At 34.6% G+C, this 20238-nt stretch overlaps 1 protein-coding gene across 1 annotated transcript in view; it reads left to right on the top strand.

Annotated features, from left to right (window-relative positions):
• The window catches only part of SMURF2 (SMAD specific E3 ubiquitin protein ligase 2), a 95590-nt gene that overhangs the window by 66599 nt on the left and 8753 nt on the right, over nt 1-20238 (top strand). The window contains exons 6-13 of the mRNA XM_054573039.1: nt 497-581; nt 2413-2496; nt 4846-5048; nt 7323-7407; nt 10879-11037; nt 14217-14412; nt 15663-15766; nt 18755-18869. Of these exons, the coding sequence (XP_054429014.1) occupies nt 497-581; nt 2413-2496; nt 4846-5048; nt 7323-7407; nt 10879-11037; nt 14217-14412; nt 15663-15766; nt 18755-18869 (1031 nt within the window). The remainder of the gene's footprint in view (nt 1-496; nt 582-2412; nt 2497-4845; nt 5049-7322; nt 7408-10878; nt 11038-14216; nt 14413-15662; nt 15767-18754; nt 18870-20238) is intronic.

Genomic DNA, 20238 nt, shown 5'->3' with positions numbered 1-20238 from the left:
TTCACATCTCTTGCTGCCAAGCTTATTAATAGTAGTTTCATACTACACTAGATGATGATGTACTGTTTTAACTCATAGCATTCAGGTCTTACCCTATTGCCAGAATCTAGTGTATTTTTTTTTTTAAAGATGGGTTAAGAATCAAACTGAGATTAATGTGATCTTTTCAGTGTTCTCATGTACGTGAGTATACCTTTTATGTGTTATGTCTCTTAAGCGCAGTAGTAGCCTTGCATTGCCCAGTATGATGGAAAAAAGTAATTAGACTCTTTTCCATGAACATGATAAAATGTAGGAAACCTTAAAATTCTGATATTACTCCTAAAGGGAAAAAAAAATTCATGAAAAAAATTACAGAATTTAGTAGAAACTTAAAGAGTTTATTCTAAAGTATTAAAATAGCTAAGCCAGATGACTTTTAAAGATACATATATATTAAGTTATAATAATTCTTTCTTCTTCTATGACTCCTAGTAATGTTTTTGTTGTTTAATAGTAAGTCTTCAGTCCAGAGACCGGATAGGCACAGGAGGACAAGTTGTGGACTGCAGTCGTTTGTTTGACAATGATTTACCAGATGGGTAAGCTAAAATCATTAGAGAAAAATGTAGATAATATCCTTGTAATAATGAGAAATAAGTTGGTATTTTTGTATACTTAACTTTAAAAATTTGCTGATTAATTCCACAATCTGGGTTTTCCTTGTACTTGGAAAATTAATAAGGGATTTTGTCATAAATTTATAAAATAAGCCATGAATTAGAAATTAAATTTGGTTCTTAAGAGTATTGACTAGGAGACAAATCAAATTTCTTAATAAAACTCTCCTGTAAATATTATACATCCAAAAGGAAAACCTTTTGTTTGATTAAATTATTCAAAGCCGCACATGTAAGTGCAGAATCTGAGATATTACTCTATTAGAGGGATAGGATAGAGAATCTGTGTAATATTAGTTATAATAACATAGTAACATTTATTGAGCATACATGTGTCAGATATTGTTATAAGTACTTTATAGAATACATTTATGTCATTTAATTCTCATTGCATGTGATTCTGGAATTAGATCATCTGGTATCCAGTCCTTAGTCTTCTGCTAAGGACTTCTGCTTACTAGTCTTCTGCTTACTAGCTTCATGAATATGATCAATTTATTTAACTTCTGTAAGCTAAGAAGATGTGATAATAGTACATATGTCATAATTGTTGTAAGAATTAAATGAAATTATTTGTGTGAAGTATTTAACACAATATCTTCCATGTAGTACGTGCTTAATAAATGATTAGCTATTATTATTACTACTGCTCATTCATTTCACAGATTAAAAAAACTAGAACTCAAGAAGTTAAGTAACTTGCCAAAGGCTGCATAATGAATGACAGAGCTGAAATATAAATTTAAGCTCTAATTCCAAAGCTCTTTGTCACTTAATCTTTGTTAATACTAGTTCTGACACTTCTCTGATTTTATTTTTTAATTTCAAAGTATTTTTTATTAAGTTCAATGAGGCATAGTTTATATATACTATAAATTATATCCATCTAAAGTATATAATTAGTTGAGTTTTGACTTATTTTTGACATGAAATTTTATATCCAATTTATGGTATTTGCTCTTTGTATTTGAACTGTTAAAAATCACTATAATTTAAGTTTGTTTGTAGATCACTGTAGGTTCTTGATGTATCTGTTAACTTTTATGGATATGAGGTAGATCATGGTACTTTTGAAGGGGAAATTTAAGATGAAATAATATTGAGAGATTACAACAATGTAAGTCTTAAGCATTCTAAGCTTGCTTTATATTATTGAACTATAATTGTAATCACAGGGGGAAAGAACCTCTTATATTTTTAAAGCCCCCAAACATCTAATGTTTTAGTGGGAATATTAACATTATCACATTTCTATAGTTATTAGACTTTTTTTGTTACGTGAATTAATAAGAAATTGAGGAAGAAGTGGCATTGTTGCTTTTTAAAAAAATTTGAGTAGGCTAAACACTTTAAAAAGCTTTTCTATACTTTCCTAGTTAAATTTAATTTTTTAAAAATTGTGTGATTTTTATTTTTAGTATGGCCTCCCCCTGCCCCCACTAAATTCTGGGGAAATTAGTGTAATTTAACTGAACATTATTGACATAATTGGAAAATTCTCAAAGTTTGACTGATGGAAAATACTAGTCCCATCTCAGTGTAAATGCTTTAGAAGCTTTAGAATTCCATAAGTTATATTGTACATTTAAAAAAGGTAAGTTGAAAAAATTCCTACATTCTGTGTATTGATCTTTCAGTTTGTCATTTTTGATTCATACTCACAAATCTCTTCTTGGTTTGGTTATTACACTAAAACAGTTCGTATCCAACTTCCTAGTCATTAGTATCTTATCTCTTAACATTTTTATTTAAGCTGGGAAGAAAGGAGAACTGCCTCTGGAAGAATCCAGTATCTAAACCACATAACAAGAACTACACAGTGGGAACGCCCTACACGGTGAGAACATACAAATATCTTCCCCTGTTCTGTGCTATTCACCCTCCTGAAGTCATCCCTTTCTGTTTAACTATCAGCTTTACCGGATTTCCTGTCGTGGTTTACACTGCTCTAGATAAGTAGATTTATAGCAAGTGTCATTATTTTTAAAAAGTAATTTTCAGTAAGGATTGTTTAGTAGTCTATCCTGTTATTGTAGCTGCAGGGCCTGTGATGGTACTCAGTAAATATTTATTAAATGAATTAAATGAATAAATTAAGAAGTCATCTTACTAAAAAAAAATTTGTTTTGAGTCCATTACTGATTGGTTGTAACAAAATGTATATACAGGATCCACTTTTGTTCAGCCATGTAGGGGGATGATTGTATTTATTGCGTCAAGTAAGGTCTGTAATCAAGATAAGAACCAAATACTGTGAGACCATATGGAGGGGCACCTGACTTAAGAGTAGGGAGACAAGGGGATAGTGGAACTTGGAGAAGAAAATTCTGAAGGAGCGGAACTTCTGCATTACAGCCCGAGAAACTTTAGGATTTAGCTAGGTAAAGAGAACATGATGAAAAGTGTTCAGGGTAGCACTGTACTCAGCTTTTGGGTGGTACCATTGAACAAGGTGGAAAGACCTTCATGGATCTTAATTTCTAAAGACATAGGAATGCAAGATATTTTTGGAAATTCCAAGGAAGGGCTTCATAAGTGACTGAAAATGAATAGGATAAGTGGCTGAATTTTTTTTCCTTTTTTCCTTTTTTTTTTTTTTTTTTTAAAGCAAGAACAAAGTTTGCCCTGGCCAGTGTGACTCATTTGGTTGGAGTGTCATCCTGTAACCGAAATGTTGAGGGTTTGATACCCAGTCAGGGCACATGCTTAGGTTGTGTGATCCCCAGTCTGGGCGCATCTGAGAGGCGATCAAGCAATGATTTTGTCCCACATCGATGTTTTTGTCTCTCCCTTCCTCTCTCCCTTCCCCTTTTTCTAAAAGCAATGAAAAAATGTCCTCAGGTGAGGATTAAAAAAAAAAGAGTTCAATGAAAAGAAAAAAAAGTAAGAACAAAGTTTATTTGCCACCTGTGCTCAGTGCTTTGTCCCCACTGCCCCGCCCTTTTTTTTTCCCCCTTAAGAAGGTCTGGCTGGCACCAGACATGGAACATCAAATGCTTCTTATTAGCTATACATACTTTTATTTACTAAGGAGTAACTGCTCAACTTATTGAATCTTGAAGTTTTCTCTGCTGTGATTCTTGGGTGAAAGCTTAGCTCATATTGCCATTTTTAAAAATGCTTATTTGAGAGTTGTATTTCTAGTATTAAACTGCCAAGTTTTTTATTGAAGTCAGATAGCCCATTTTTATTATATCTGAGTGTAAATGAATGTGTGCTTGTCAGTGTTTTAGTGAAATCCATTTCCTTCTAATTTATTTAACTGATAAAATTGACTTTAATTTCCACATTTATAAAGCTGATTGTGTTGTAAATGTTAGTTTAAAAGTTAACTTTTGATTATCCTCTTATTTTGAATGACCTACGATAGCCTGGGAGCTCTTTGAAGAGACAGACTATCTTCTTTCCTTTATTCATTCAATAAATATTTATTGAGCTATTCTTATATATATGTGCCAACCACTATTCTGGGTGTGGGGAATATGTGTGGCAGGAAACAAGTTAGGCACTCTCATCTCTCAGCAAGTATTCTAGTGTCGGAAGACAGGCAAAGACAAGGATGCAAATAAGAAAAATATCAGAAATAACTGCTATGCTGGGGAATTAGGGTGATATATTATCAAATGCTTGTGTGACTATTTTAGATTCAAATGTCAGGAAGGATCTCTTAGAGGCCACATTTAAATTAAAGCTGTGATTTGAATGACACAAAAAAAGAAAAGAAAAGAAAAGGAGGTTGGCCTAGGAAGAATGGGAGAAAAAAGCATTTTGGGTGGAAGGAAGAGCTACCGTCCAACATTAAAGCAGATGACTTTGCAGGTTCAAGAACAGGGAGAAGCAGCATGGGAGAACGGTGCGAATCAGGTATGAGAGGGAGGTTGTAGCTAAGTCAGGTAGTGCTTTGTGAACTAGTACTCACATCTACAAATATATGTGGATTTCATATAAAATGTAATTAAAATCAACATGAACTGATTGAAAGATATAATTGACATTCTGCTTATCACTTGCATTTCATTGGTGTGTAGAGGCTTCGGGCTTTTATTCAGAGTTTTTGAAATCATGTTTTTATGAATCATTCCATTTTCCTATAAGTGATTGTTACTGCTGTACGTGTGTTGTGGAGCAGTACATTCAGAGAGCTCCACTGAATTGAGTAACTTTTTTTCCCTGTTACTTTCCACAGACCGGCATCTGAATATTCTAGTCCTGGCAGACCTCTTAGCTGCTTTGTTGATGAGAACACTCCAATTAGTGGAACGAATGGTGCAACATGTGGACAGTCATCAGATCCCAGACTGGCAGAGAGGAGAGTCAGGTCACAACGACATAGAAATTACATGAGCAGGACACATTTACATACTCCTCCAGACCTACCAGAAGGCTATGGTATGACAACTAGCAGAGAAAAAATAAAGTATGGTTTACTGATTTCAGCTTGCTAAGAAAGCCGGAAAATCAACTTTTAAAGAAGTTATTAATCTGGGTTTAGGAATTCTGCATGAAAATAAAAGTAAATGTAAAACCTCCCAACTTTGAAAAGTCTTTCAAGTGGTAGAAGACTACCTGAACAACAGTTTGACCTTGGGCTAGTCATTTAACCTCAGCCTTTTTGCTTTTTTATAATGAAATAAGATGAATGATACCTCTCTTTATCACAAAAGTATTATGAGGAGCATATGAAACAATATGAGACTTCTTTGTAAATAGGCCCTGTATAAAGGTAAGATGGTATTGTTATTGATAATGGTAATCTGAAGTCAGACCTGAAATGTAATTTCTTAGGCGTACATATTTAGAAATAACTTGAAAAGCGTATTTCTGATGGCATTTATATATTTGTATTATCTATAATTTTGGGTTATCTGAGTAATTGGGTTATTGTTGTAAATGACTTAGTCATTTCTGTTTGTATAAAATGATATGATTTCCTAAATTGTACAATTTCATGTGGAAGATGATATGAATCTTCCAGTTGAATACAGAACTTGATAAATTAATCACAACTTGTGAACTCTAGTAGATAGTATGAACTCCTTCTCCTCTTCTTTCTTAGTAAATGTTAACCAGTTACATCCTGTCTCAACAGCTCGCCTGTAAACTATCCTGGGCTGCTGGTGACACCTAATGACCAACATTGGGAATCTCCTGACCTAACTTATTTTTACTGTAGAATATTTTTAAAACTGTTCTGCAAATGCATGATTTTAACTGCATTTTTAAATGTATTTTAACTCTTAATTTAAAAAACCCAATTTGCCCATGGATTGTTCTGTGCTGCATGGGTGAACTTAGAGCATAGCTTGGGCTTGGGAAACGGGCAGATCTGGGTTTACACCCTGGCTTTGCCATGTGAGTTGTGTGATAGCGGGCACATTATTTAACCTCTCTGTAAATTATCCTCTATAAAAAGGAGAAAATAATAGTGCCAACCATGCAGGTTTGTTGCAAGAAAGAAATGGTAATTTCATGTGAAATGTCTGACACAGTGTCTGGCATAGAAGGCAACTTAGTAAATTTTAGCTGCTATCATTAATATTCATACCTCAGAATAAAGTGTTTCCTGCCATTTCTATTTAATTGAGATTATAAGGCAAGCTGTTTGGAGTGGGGTGGTTATACTTTTATAATATTTGTATGATATGGATTGAAAATTTTTTTAATCCAACCAAAACATAGGAGTAAAGTGGGTACCGAGGCTGAAATTATTGCAGCTCTTAGCTATAATCAATTTTAAACATTTTATTTTTATAATTTTAAAAAGTTTAAATTCATTGACTTAATTATAGGCTTATAAACAAATTTATACTAATAAATATTAGCAATAGTATTATCATTTTACATGTTGGAATTTTTCATTAGATTTTGTTTACAGGAAAATAGTCTGTTGCTCAAAAACATGAGTAAATAAAGAAGAAAAACCACCAGTGAAGGGACCCTTTCACAGATTCCCTCCCCTCTGCCCCGGCTGCCTCACGCTCTTCCCTAGGGCTTTGACTTTCTCCCCCTTGTGCATACTGTGCTTTGTCCTTCTCTTTCTAAGTTGGTCATTTTTCTGTCTTTGCCTGTTTTTGACTATAGAGTGTCTCTCTGCATTCCATCATTTTTGCTTCTGTTTAAGTGAAAATGCAGTCTTGAGAGTACACCTCTCTCAAGAAACTGCTCCCCATCCCCAACAAGTTTTGGTATAAAATTAGTCATAATAAAAAAAAAATTACTGTCTAGCAAGCGCTTTGAAAGTCTGCAAGTACCTCAGAATCTTCCCAGCTGGCTGGCCTCTTTCTCTGAGCCTTCTTTTGTTTCCCTTAGGGGTCCACATTTAAGACAAAAGATCATTTCTTCACATTTGTTTTGTTGAATTATTGGCACTGTCACAAACTTGTTTTCTATTTTGCATTGCAATGTATTTAGTAATTGAGCCACATTATAAGTAGAGTTGGCTTTAAATTAGCTGGCCTGTGACCCCTCATCATTATTGATAAGATTGTTTCCAGGAGAAAATGTATTCTGAGTTCAGAACACATGATTTGTAAAGCAGAATTTTTGTAATAATTCAGACTGGTAATTTGGGTAATTTACTAATTAACGTTCTCATGTCTATAGCTGTCTTTGGTTTGGACACTTTGAATATGTTTTTATTATTAGTGTTTCTTAATTTTACAGAACAGAGGACAACACAACAAGGTCAGGTGTATTTCTTACACACTCAGACTGGTGTGAGCACATGGCATGACCCCAGAGTGCCTAGGTAAGAACATGTTCTAAATACTCTTCATGCTGTTGAATATCCATCCATTTTACCTAGGATTTCTTTGATTATTTAATTTTCAGGTCCTTAAAATAGTTTATTTAAATATTTGGTTCTTTCTGATACTCACGTCAGTGTGATGTTTAGGGTAAACCCCTAACCTGCCTCTCTGCCGCCCTCCCACAGGGCCCTCCCGCAACCGGTTCTCAGCCCCTTTCCACTCTCTCCTTTACAAAAACCTGGGCAAAAGCATGGGTCTTGGGAGTCTGAAAATAGACCTGGGGAATAAAACATACAAAATCTTACAAAAAACATACATAACTTTTTTTAAAAGGACAGAAAGTTGATATTTTTATTTCTGGTTAGACTTTTAAAAAATGGTTTATTTTAACCTTACATAAATGTACTCAGTGTTCTTTTATGTGTTCCTTAGTAAAATTTCATTTTAATGTAGAAAGGAAATAACGTAATTAAGTTAAATTAAATTTCTATTAAATGCCAAATTTTGTGTGTTTGAACTACAGGCATTGTTGAGTGCATTTACCTGAGATTTTTTTTTTTTTTGGCCTAAAGCTTATACTCAAAGTTCTACTTGTCAAGATTCATGTATTTGCATCAAAACCAGATGTGACTAGCTGATCTTGGATTGTTTTGATACCTTCTCTTTATTTATAAATGAAACTATAATAATGAAACTATTTTACTTTGTCATAGAGCTTAATTAGATTCTTTTAAGGGCAGCAACCAAAGAAATGTGCTGTCACTAATTATTGTATCAAGGTTGTCATTTCTGTGTCTTGGTAATATAAGCTGTTAGTTTAAAAATGGTAGTGGGGGGGAAATTTTTGTTAATAAGCTCACTGAAAAAAATCCATGAGCTTAACTTTTAGCAACATGACTTATGTAAATTATGAAGAAAAGTGTTATGGATTGTGTTTATCCAACTGGAGGTCAATGATAAGATTTTGATAAAATAATTTAAAATCATTAGAAGGAAATATATAGAACCAAGTGATTTTTAAACAATTAAATGTTTTATAATAGCTAAAGTAGAGCTTGAGTTGTCTGTTGAAAGAATAGTATGTAAGCCAGCATCAGAAGATGAAATAGAGAGATTTTGGCAACACTGTTGGTAGTATGTTCTTATTCCTAAGGAAACGTCAGTTTTTCATTAGTGAGTATGTGGTTTCTGTAAAGGTTTAAGAATATTTCATGTTAAGTATTGAATAATTACTTTATGAAATTATGCTATGGACATTTTTTCTTTAGTCTCTATGCTCCAAGTTATCTTAAAAATCATATCTTTATATCATCATATCTTTTGTTTTTGGAAGATCCTTTAGTAAACATGCCATTTGTATGGAGGCTCTTTTATCAAAGCAGGCTATAAGTATTTAGATTCTGTTAAAATATCATCACTATTCAAAGGCATTTATAAAATGGTGTAACTCAGATACTTTATTTAAAGATTCCAGTAAACTTAGATTTATCTGAAAAGTCCCATTTCATCAAGTTTTACATATCTCTTTAAAACAGTGATTAATGCCATTGCATACTTACAGTGTAGTCTTGAAATACAGATCTGTATTACTTTTTATGGTTGTGTAACATTCCATTTTTCTTCAGTCATTTTCCAAGTGGAAATAAAGATTATTTCCAGTTTTCTGCTCTTTTAATCAGTTCTTCAGAGCTTTCCCATGTATGACTAGATTTATAAAGTTCTAAATAAAATGATACAAAATTAAATTCTGCCTTATATCAAACGAATTATTCATTCTTTAATTTTGATATTTGCTTTTCATTTCTAAAAGTTCCACTTTAAAAATCTGTGTTCATGCTTAATCTCTCACTGATTGTGTGCTTTTGTAATTGTTCTTTTTGTTTTTTTAACGTTGTATGTCATTGCTGTTCTCTCTGATCTCTGACAGTACTTGGGAATCGAATTCTGTGGTTTATTGTTTCCACTGACTCTCAGTTATTGGGACTTTCCTTTCTGAAGTGTTGGTGATCTTTGTGAGTTTGTTTGATCTTAATTGGTTTGAGTTCTGTGGACCTGAATTAGGAATTTAGGAAGTTTTCCTGGAATCATTTCATCCTTCCTTTTAGTTCTCAGCTTAGGGGGAAAGTTTCAGATTTCCTTTTCCAACCTTACTGCTGGCCTGAGACTGTTTCCCATTTAACAGCTACCTACCAGCAGTCCTACCCATCTGCCTGTTTGCCACTTAGGAGTAGGGAAGGATTTTTAGAACTTTTCCCGTGACTGTTTTGAGACTAACAGTGTCTCAAATAGTGTGTTCTTTTCAAGCTTTAGTCGTTCCCCAGCAGAAGGGTCTCTTGGAGCACCTATAAGCAGAAGCCAGATTACTGTTTCAGAAAATCTATGGATAACTATCTGTGCCCATCACTATGTTTCATTATGACCAAGAAGAGATGATTTCAGGCAATTTTTTTTTCTGGTTTAACTTTTAAAACATGATTTTAATAAGATTTGTCATTATAATTATCTGTTTAAGTTTACATTAGACATGCTGCTTTTATTTCATTCTTTAAGGTCTTGTAAATCTTTGTCTGTATATAATGGTATTTTAAAAATGTGTGATACAGCCCTGGCTGGTGTGGCTCAGTGGACTGAGCGCCACCCTGCAAACCTAAGGGTCACTAGTTCGGTTCCCTGTCAGGACACATACCTGCGTTGTGGGCCAGGACCCCGGTCAGGGTGTGTGTGAGGGGCCACCGATGGATGTTTCTCTCCCTCTCTTTCTCTCTCCCTTCTCCTCTCTCTAAAAATAAGTAAACAAAATGTAAAAAAAAGAGAATGTGTGATACAGTAACAATGGTCTTTGGTCCATTAAAAGTCTTTTAGCTTTTTTTATCGTAACAGTAAGACTTAGAGTATTCTTTCTTACATGTCTTTAACAGGTTCTTCATTCACTAGCTTTATAGTTTTCAAAATTCAAAATGGAGAAGTTATGCTTTAAAATGTATATTGTGATTATTTTTAAGACTGTAATTTTAATATTTCTAGTTTTGCTTTGTTGGAGAGTTTAAAATTAATAGGAAAATGAACATTTATTTACACAAGTTTTACGGTGTAGTAATGATAGAAAGAATTGAAGGGAAATTTTAGAAAATGTTTGATTCCTTACACCACTGACATTTGTAAAACAATATTTTGTCAGATAAGTATTGAAGTACAGTTTATACTGGCAAGTGCTGTGATTGCTTTTATATTAATTTGAAATCTGTGTCACATTAAAGCCCAGGAACAAACTTTCTAAGCCATTTATGGATTGGGTTTTGAATATGCAAGTTTGTTAAACCATTGGGAATTAAAGATTCCAGCTGAACATCTCAAGTTTCTGAAACAATACATTTTCTCAGACTTCATGGGATTGTTCTGTGTCATTTACACTTGCTTGGCTCAGCAGGCCCAGCAATGAGGTATTTTTTATTTTATATTTGTTTTTGCAGGGATCTTAGCAACATCAATTGTGAAGAGCTTGGTCCTTTGCCTCCTGGATGGGAGATCCGTAATACGGCAACAGGCAGAGTTTATTTTGTTGACCATAACAACAGAACAACACAATTTACAGATCCTCGGCTCTCTGCTAACTTGCATTTAGTTTTAAAGTGAGTTTTTGAAACAATACATGTGAAAATGCAAGTCTGAACAAGGGAAGACTGATGCTGCTGCTTGTAATAAATGTGATAGACTGTCTGCAAATATAAATTACTTCTGTTGAACAAAATTTTATATTAGTATGACAACTTTTACCTTGATGTATCAGTATGAGTATTTTAATCCCACTATGCTTAAGTAGCAAGCTGTCCTGAAATGTTAGGAGAAGGGTGTGTGTCAGAGATGCACTCTGGCACACCTGAGGGGACAGGCTGCTTTGTGGGGTGGGTGGTTATTTATCTCTGTGGAGTGCATCAGAAATAGCTCCACGATAGCTGAGTTGGTTTTTGTTATTAGTTTTGTTTTTTAGCTTTGTCTTCTTTCCCATTTGCAGGACATAGTCTTTCATGCAAGTCTTTGTGAATGCGCTCGATGCACCCTGATTTTTTTAATCAGCTTTATTGAAATACGATTGACATACAATAAACTGTGCATATTTAAAATGTACAATTTAAGTTTTGACATATTACACACCCACAAAACCATCACCACAGTGAAGACAGTGAACATACCCATCATCCCAAAAGTTACCTCGTGCTGCTCTGTGATTCCCCCTCCCATCCCTTCCGGTGGGGCTTCCACCTGGATTCGCTTCCTGGGGCAGCCGTAAAATGCCACAGTAGAAATTCATTCTCTCACAACTCTGGAGGCCAGAAGTTCAGACTCAAGTTGTCAGCAAGGCTTGGTTCCTTTGGGAAGCTCGGAAGGCGAAGCTCTTCCTTGCCTCCCACCTAGCTTTTGGTAGTTTCTGGAAATTTTGTTGTTCCTTAACTTGTAGACATATCATCCCAGTCTTTGTTTTCACATGGCCTTCTGTGATCTGTTTTTACCCAAGGAACTTATGATACCACATGTGTCATACCTGTCAGTTCTCCAAGTCTCCAGACACCAACAGGATGCACAACAATTGAATTCAGTTATGACAATATCTGCAGTTAGTTGTCAGACCCCACATGTTAAGGGCTCAGTTCCTCAAAACTGCTTCTACTTCAGATGCCAGCTCTAAGTCCCAGTTCTTACCAGTTGGTGATAAGTTGGGGAGTTCCCATGACCCCCTCCTTGGGTTCAATAATTTGCTAGCATGGCTCTCTGAGCCAGGGAAATCCTTTATTATTATCAGTTTATTACAAAGGACAGAACTGCCAGCAGTCTATGAGCATTGTAGTTGCTGCATTCCCTTGCTAACACTTAATATCTTATTGAGACATTCTAATAAGTGTATAGTACTTTCTCTCATTATAGTTTAAATTCACATTTCTCTTACATCTGATGATGTTGAACACATTTTTCTGTGCTTTTTGCCATCTGTTTATTTTTGGCGAAATTTTTTGCCTCCTTTTAGAAAAAGTTGATTTTTTAAAAAACTTTGGAGTTTTGAGAGCTTTCCTTACATATTTGCAGTGCAATCCTCTATCAGGTATATGCTTTAGAAAGATTTTCTCTTAGTCTGTGACTTGCCTTTTTATTTTCTTAACAGTGTCTTTTGAAGAGCTGTCTTTCAAAGAAAAGTTTTCATTCAGTTATCCATTTCTTTCATTGGATTATTATTTTGGTGTCATAGCTACGAAACCTTTGCCTGACGTGAGTCATAGCAGTTTACTTCTGTGTTTCAGGAGTTGTGGCTTTAGGTTTCACATAGAGGTCTCTGATTCATTTTGACTTAAATTTTTGTATCTGGTGTAAGATATGCTCAGGCTCATTTTTTTATTTAGCATAGGATGAATACAGTTGTTTAGGGAGTATTTTTTAAATATATTCTATTTTGATTTTGTGTGTATGTGTATAAAAAGCACCTTTATTATAATGTCTGTGAGAATACTAAATAGTGATTTGTAATTTTCATCAAAGATGCATTTTCTTTTGATAGTTATGTTTTAGGTATAGAATTGGGTCTAGTACATAAGAACCACTCTATGTAAAATAAGTTTGGTTGATTTGTCAGAGATCTGAAAGCCATTTTTGTTTATTTTATCATAGCTATCATTGCCCTTTACTTTTAGGTTAGAAGATTGTGTTCTTGTCCATTGTGTGCAAAATTAAACTCCAACTAAATCACTCAGTGTCTCTATAGACATCAACAGCAAATTGTCTGACTTGTAATTCCTTGACAACCTACTGAAATTAACTAGTTCATAATAGCATAAGGTTCTTAAAAAAATTCTTAGATGCAATTTATAATATTTTTGCTAAGAGAATCAAAATATCTCTGGGTAACTTGTTTTTTTAAAAATTATTGTATTTCTACCCTAGCTGGTGTGGCTCAGTGGATTGAGTACCAGCTTGCAAACCAAAGGGTCACCGGTTCGATTCCCAGTGTAGGGAAAATGCCTAGGTTGCAGACCAGGTCTCTAGTAGGGGGCTCACAAGATGCAACCACAGATTGATGTTTCTCTCTCTCCCTTCCTGTCTCTAAAAATAAAAAATAAAAAAATAAAAAAAAATAAAAATTACTATATTTCTGCTATATCTGGGAGATTATATTTATGTATTTGAGGTCAATCATATGTGCAATTAGAAGCCACTTTAGCACAACAATGTGAAAGTATTTCCACTGACTGTATACTTAAAAATGGTAAAATGGTAAATTTTATGTTATATATATTTTACCACAATTGAAGAAAAGTAGTCTCTCTACTAAGCATAATTTAGACTTGTTTATAAAGTGCTCATTCTTGGTGCCAGTCATGTCATGTGACATCCCACATTCCTGTGGTCTAGATTAGCGTGTATAGGAGAAGGTCCCCTGCCAGACTGCCAGTTCAAACTGTTTGTCTCTTCCAGAGGGACAGACTCGAGATAACAGGCACAGAGCTTGGCATAGGCCAGAATTTTAAAATGGGCGGCAGTAAGCTATGCAGAAGAAAGATGCAAATGGTATCTAAGAAATTTGTTCTCATAGCTATATAAAGCTTTGTGGATGAAACTCCATTGTCCAATTCCGTAAATTCATATGGCTTCTGAGAAATAAACTTTGGAGTCAGTTTACCATTGTCAAAAAGGACAAGTCAAGAATGCAATAAGGCATGGAAATGATATCGCTAGACTTGTTTTATAGTATAATGCTATTTTAAATGTATAATGGTAATCTTTTCCATTTAAATATTTTAAAAGTATTTTTGTTTACTTCTAGTCGGCAGAACCAGTTGAAAGACCAGCAGCAACAGCAAGTGGTATCCTTATGCCCTGATGACACAGAGTGCCTGACAGTCCCACGGTACAAGCGAGACCTGGTTCAGAAGCTGAAAATTTTGCGGCAAGAGCTTTCCCAGCAGCAGCCTCAGGCTGGCCATTGCCGCATTGAGGTTTCCAGGGAAGAGATTTTTGAGGTAAGTTTACAAGTCTTATTTCAAAATAGAGAAAAATTAAATTTCAGTGTGTTGCTCTCTGTTTTCCAAGAATACTTTTTGGGACTCTTTAGAATGGGAGAGTTTTCATTAATTTCTTTTTTAGTTGTGGGGACTATTGGAGAGATTTAATATATAAGATAAACATTTAAATGAGATGGAGAGTGTTTGGTGGTCCAGTTGGTTCAGGTTGGTCTCTGCATTGCAGATATTTAATGTTAATGAGTTTTAAAAGACCACAAGTATTATCCACCCCTTACTTTCCAATTCTTCCAAAAGGTAAAGGACACTTAAGTCAGAAAATCATTTTGTTTAATTATTATTGGATTACTTCCTTATTTTATTGAAAATCTTCCTTTCTAGTATATTCTTTTATCTTTGGATTCTATAGCCCTAATATCAACTTCAGAGTTCCTACATGTTTGGTGGCGGAGTTCCAAGTCAGAGGTTTCTCACTCACTGATGGATTCCTGGGCAGGATAGGATGTGTGGGGACTTGATTAGTATTTTCCCAAAGGATGAACTTTTTTCTCTCAGAAAAGTTCTGGCCTTGTTTGTAGTCAGCCATTTGTATTTTAAAATAATATAACATTGTCAATTTAATAAAGAGAACACTAATGATTACTTATGCTCTTTTGGAAATTTTTTTCTTACATTTATTTTCTACTGATGCTGATGACCTAGAATTAGGTCAGCCATCTTTAAAAATTTTGGTACTTCTATTAAATTCATAGAAGCTCTGGTTCATAGAACTTAAACATGGAGTTTTGCTGCCCTGGCTCAGTTGCCTATAGTACTGTTCTGAGGCGTCAAGGTTGTGGGTTCAGTCTACGGTTGGGGCACATGTAAGAAGCAACCAATGAGTGCATAAATAAGTGGAACAACAAATTGATGTCTTTCTCTCTCTTTCTCTCTCCTTTCCCCACCTCTTTTTCTCCTCCCTCCCTCCTTTTCTCCTTCTCTCTCAAAGAAAAAATTCAAATATGGAAATTTGCACTTCGGTTTTTAACATGTTATTTATCAAGTGAATTGGTTTCAGTAGTATTAAGCGATATTCATTTTGTTTTTAGACGCTCCAAGAGATTTTAAAGACTTGGAGTATGTTCATTGATTTGATTGTTGAAGTTCACCTTATTTAAATAAACATGTTCTGTAGGTGGAATGGGAGGGAGAGTTTAAATAATAGGTTAAAAGCACCTAGTAATTACAGTATATTAACCTTTTTTTTTCAGGAGTCATATCGACAGGTCATGAAAATGAGACCAAAAGATCTCTGGAAGCGATTAATGATAAAGTTTCGTGGAGAAGAAGGTCTTGACTACGGAGGGGTTGCCAGGTAAAGACCTGTTCATCAGGAAATAACATATGGCTTCTTATGTTTACAAATTTAGGATATTCCCTGTGGTGGAACCTTCTCATTGATATTTTTTTCTAGTATAATATTTTGGAATATTTGCAATAGGAGGATATTCTAATCGATATATTTGTAACAAGGTTAGGATACTATGCTACCGGAAGAACATTGGAGAACTCCCTAATGGATTTTGCAGCCCAATGAGACTTTCTCTGAAAACTAGCTGCAGTCCTGCATGGACTCTTGGTAGACCTGCAGACCTGATATTTCCTTCATCACTCTTCTTCACTACACGTTATTCTCTCTGCAATATATTGTCAGGCACAGTCTTGAGACTTCAATGATGTAGTCTAAACTGAATGCTGTTCCCCTTTGCTTCCATTGCCATGCTTTTTAACCTTGTTAAAGGAATTTGTGTGTGGGTATCATCAACGGTTCTTATGTTCTATTCATAAACTACTTCTTTTCCAGGTGTGAAAATTCACTTTATGTAACTGTAGCAGAAACATTATAGCTCTGTATTGAAACATTCTAAGGACCATCATGATAATCCACTTCTGCAATCTAAATCCAGCCTTAATTAAATTTTATTTCCACTGAGTGCCATAATTGTTACTTAACATTACTTGTTTTCATCTATAGACTTATTTTCATTCTGCAACCTTTTTACCTGCAGATGGATAGTTTTCTTTAGTTTGGATTTTTAGAATTGATTGCTTATACGTCATACTTAGTACTTTCTATGGAATTCTTATTATATATTTATAACTCGATTTTGAATGCTTATTAAGAAAACTTGTTAATTATCTGCTCATGGAATCTAAATGCTTCTATGGATAAGCCAAATAAGTAGTTCTTTTGTTATTTCTTTTTTATAAAAAAAGATTTTATTTATTTTTAGAGAACGAGGAAGGGAGGGAGAAAAGAAAGGGAGAGAAACATCGATGTGAAATAGAAGCATTGATCGGTTGCCTCTCTTGTACACCCCCCAACCAGGGTCAGACCCGCAGCCCAGGCATGTGCCCTGACTGGTATTGAACATGCAACCTTTCGCTTTGCGGGATGATGCCTGACCAGCTGAGCCACATTGGTCAGGGCAGTCGATTATTTCTTAACCTCACTGCTGTCAGGGTTTGGGCAGACAGATTAACAGGGAGTGGCAGTGAACTGTTTTTTCTGGTCCTGTCTCTGTAGTAGAACTCAAAAGCAGTTTGATCCTTCTTTCATGTGTGTTCTAAATGGTGAAACAAAACAAAAATTTGGATTTTCTTTTAAAAAAAGAACATATCCATGTATAAAAAGCATGTAAGACATGTCAGATGAGTGTTATATGTATTGGGAAAATTACTTATGTGGAGACTTGTTTTTAATCTCTAGAATTATTTCAAGTATAAAATGGTAGTGATTTTTGAGCTAGAATTCATCACATTATAGAATTTAAAAACATATTTCTTTAACTTCTTATTAAAAGTATGTCATTATATTTCCTAAAAATATATTGTTTGATATATTTAATCTATAATAACAACATATCATTTAAATACCTTTCCTAGCTGAGGAATGACAAGAATTGAAACTAGAACTACATCTCTTTAAGTCCTAAGCTAGTGATTGTATGAGGGGGACCAAAAAAAAACAAAAACAAAAAACAACTGGTATTATCTTATACAGCTGGGGGGCGAGTCCCTTGCAGTACAGGCTTCCCCTGCTGGGTGAGTGTTAGGAACCCATCTGTATCAGTGGACCAGCTGGCAATGTTGTGAGAGACTGTGTTTGGCCTCAGTGAATGTTTTTGAAGACTCTTTCAGTGCGTTTGCTTATTTCAGGATGGGTGATTTATGAGCGCACCTGCCCACACCATGCTGGGTGTTCAGCAGTTTTTGACCAAAAACGGCATGACCTCTGTGCCTCACCCTCCCTATTTACCCGATCTCACCCTGAGAGAACTTTTTTTTGTTTGTTTCCCCGGATGAAAAAAGTCTTCAAAGGCCAATGTGAAAGAGGTGAAACAAAAAAATGGCAGAAGCACTAACATCAAAATTGACAAGTTCAAAAACTGCTTTGAGCAGTGGAAAAAGGTCACAATAGGGGTATTGCATCAAATGGAGAGTACCTTGAAGGTGATTGAAGTTTAAACATGTAAGAATAAATATCCAATATTTTTAATAAATAAATTCTGTTTTTTGGGGTCCCCCCTCATATTTTAGTTATGAATAAGTTATCTTTCATACTTCAAAAAATATGAAGGATTTAATAAATTTAAGGTGATAATCCTGTTTATTACAAGGTTTCATAAATATTGATCTACACGTAAAACTGAGAAGTGGTACAGAATACACCAAAAAATATAGGCTAGGGCAAGCATGTATTTTTTGGTATGTTCTGTATCACTTCTCGGTTTCAAGTGACCACTTATACTTTTATCATGGTATGTTTTACGGTTTACACAAAAAAGATGATAAAATGGATAATGACATTTTCTTACTAAGACAACACCAACAACAAAACACACCGTCCAAAAGTGAGACTAATGCTGCATGATGTGTATCTGTGTTAACTAGCACAAATCTTCCATGATAGGAGCAGACTAGAATAATGTAGATCACTTGGATATTTTGAATGATATCCTTCCCTTTATTTTATATTTACTGTGGATTACAAATTTATATAGCAATTAAAAGGAGAAGACCACTGGGATGCATCATGTAATGAGTAGTTGTTACTTCTGGGTAATACCTTTATACTCTCTGCTGCCGATGTGCTATAAAATTGCCCCAGATGAGTGAGAATTGACTGCATAATAACAGAACAAGAGTTTTCATTTGCTTTTTGAGCATGGTAGATTTTTCCAGTGTTATCCTATGTAACTAATTATTGTTTTATTTAAAATTTTTTTGCTAAAATGATTAATAGCATTTTAATAAAAACATAATCATTACAAAAATCCCTTTGTCATATCTTGTTTTCTAGGGAGTGGTTATATCTCTTGTCACATGAAATGCTGAATCCATACTATGGCCTTTTCCAGTATTCAAGAGATGATATCTATACATTGCAGATCAATCCTGATTCTGCAGTTAACCCGGTATGATTGCTGATCCTGATTACACAAATTAGCTTATGACCTACAATACTTTGCATATTTAAATATCAATGTAGTTTATGAAGTGGGATTACTCTCCTTGTCCTAGTCACAGACTTGAACCTAGCAGTTCCTCTTTTAGAAAATACTCTCAAGTAAATAACTGTGGATATATTCAACCATGTGGACACAGGAATGTTTACTGCATTATTGTGTATAGTAGCCCCAGTTGGAAACAGCATCATTGCCCATAAGCAGGGGACTGATTAAATTATGACAAGCAGAATGACAATGATTACAGATAGATTCTGAAATTAGGCATGACATCATATACTGTTCCCATTTCTTAATAGCTTTGTGACTTTGGGCAAATTCATTGGCTTGAGCCTCAATTTTATTGTTGATAATAATAAATATAGTTTGTACCTTAGAGAAGGGTTGTGACAATTCAGTGGGCCCTTGCACATTAAGTATTTAGCATAGTGCTATACATTAACAACCCTATTATATATTATAAGGCACTCACCAAAAATTAGTGCTGCTACTAATTTGTTGTTTTTATGTTATTTCTACTGTCTTTCTATAGAAGGGCATATTATATAGCCACTAAAATGACATTGTGGGATAATAGTTAATGACATGTCAGGATGGTATTTGTGATGTATTATGTGAAAAGAAGGTTATAAAAATAATATGATACAGTTTTGGTAAATATGTATGTGTGTAAACATTGAAAGGCTCCATCTACACTATAATACTGACGTTAGTTATCTCTGGGTATTAGATTATGGGTGGTTTTTTTTTTTTTTTGCTCTTTATTTTCTAAATATTTGTAGTAAACATGTATTACTTTTTACAAAGAAACAAAAGCTGTGTTTAAGGTAAGAGGGAGGTTTATAGATTACTTATTAAATAGAGAAGTAAAAGAAGTTTAAAATACAAATGCCTAACTAATAAAACAATTTATCAGGAAAGATCAGATGTATCCAGACATGGTAGGAATGTTAGAGTCATTGCAGGGAGTCATTCATCAGGGAAAATTTTTAGGCAAAGATCTGCTTGAGGAGCCCATTCCTGCCTCTGCGGTCGTGACAGTTCACATTTGTTGAGCTTTCACCTGATGCCAGGTCCAGTGCCATGGGCTTCATCATCTCATTTTACTCCTCACAGAGATCCTTTTTTAGATACCATCGTTACCCGTATTTTTCCAGATGTGGAAAATGAGTCCTATAGGGGTTAAGTGAGTTGCCCAAGTGTGCATAGCTATTAACTGGCAGAATCGGGACTCTAGTCCAAGTTAGACATGAAATCTGTGCCCTTAACTCTGAGGTGTTTTGCACTTCAGTTTCTGATTAGGTCAGGGAAATAGGGA

The sequence above is a fragment of the Pteronotus mesoamericanus genome, unplaced genomic scaffold, assembly GCF_021234165.1.
Source record: "Pteronotus mesoamericanus isolate MK-2021 breed Mesoamerican mustached bat unplaced genomic scaffold, CSHL_Meso_final contig_246, whole genome shotgun sequence".
NCBI classification, from domain to species: domain Eukaryota; kingdom Metazoa; phylum Chordata; class Mammalia; order Chiroptera; family Mormoopidae; genus Pteronotus; species Pteronotus mesoamericanus.
The sequence above is the reverse complement of the archived record's forward strand: the minus strand, read 5'-3'. Positions and strand labels throughout refer to the sequence as shown.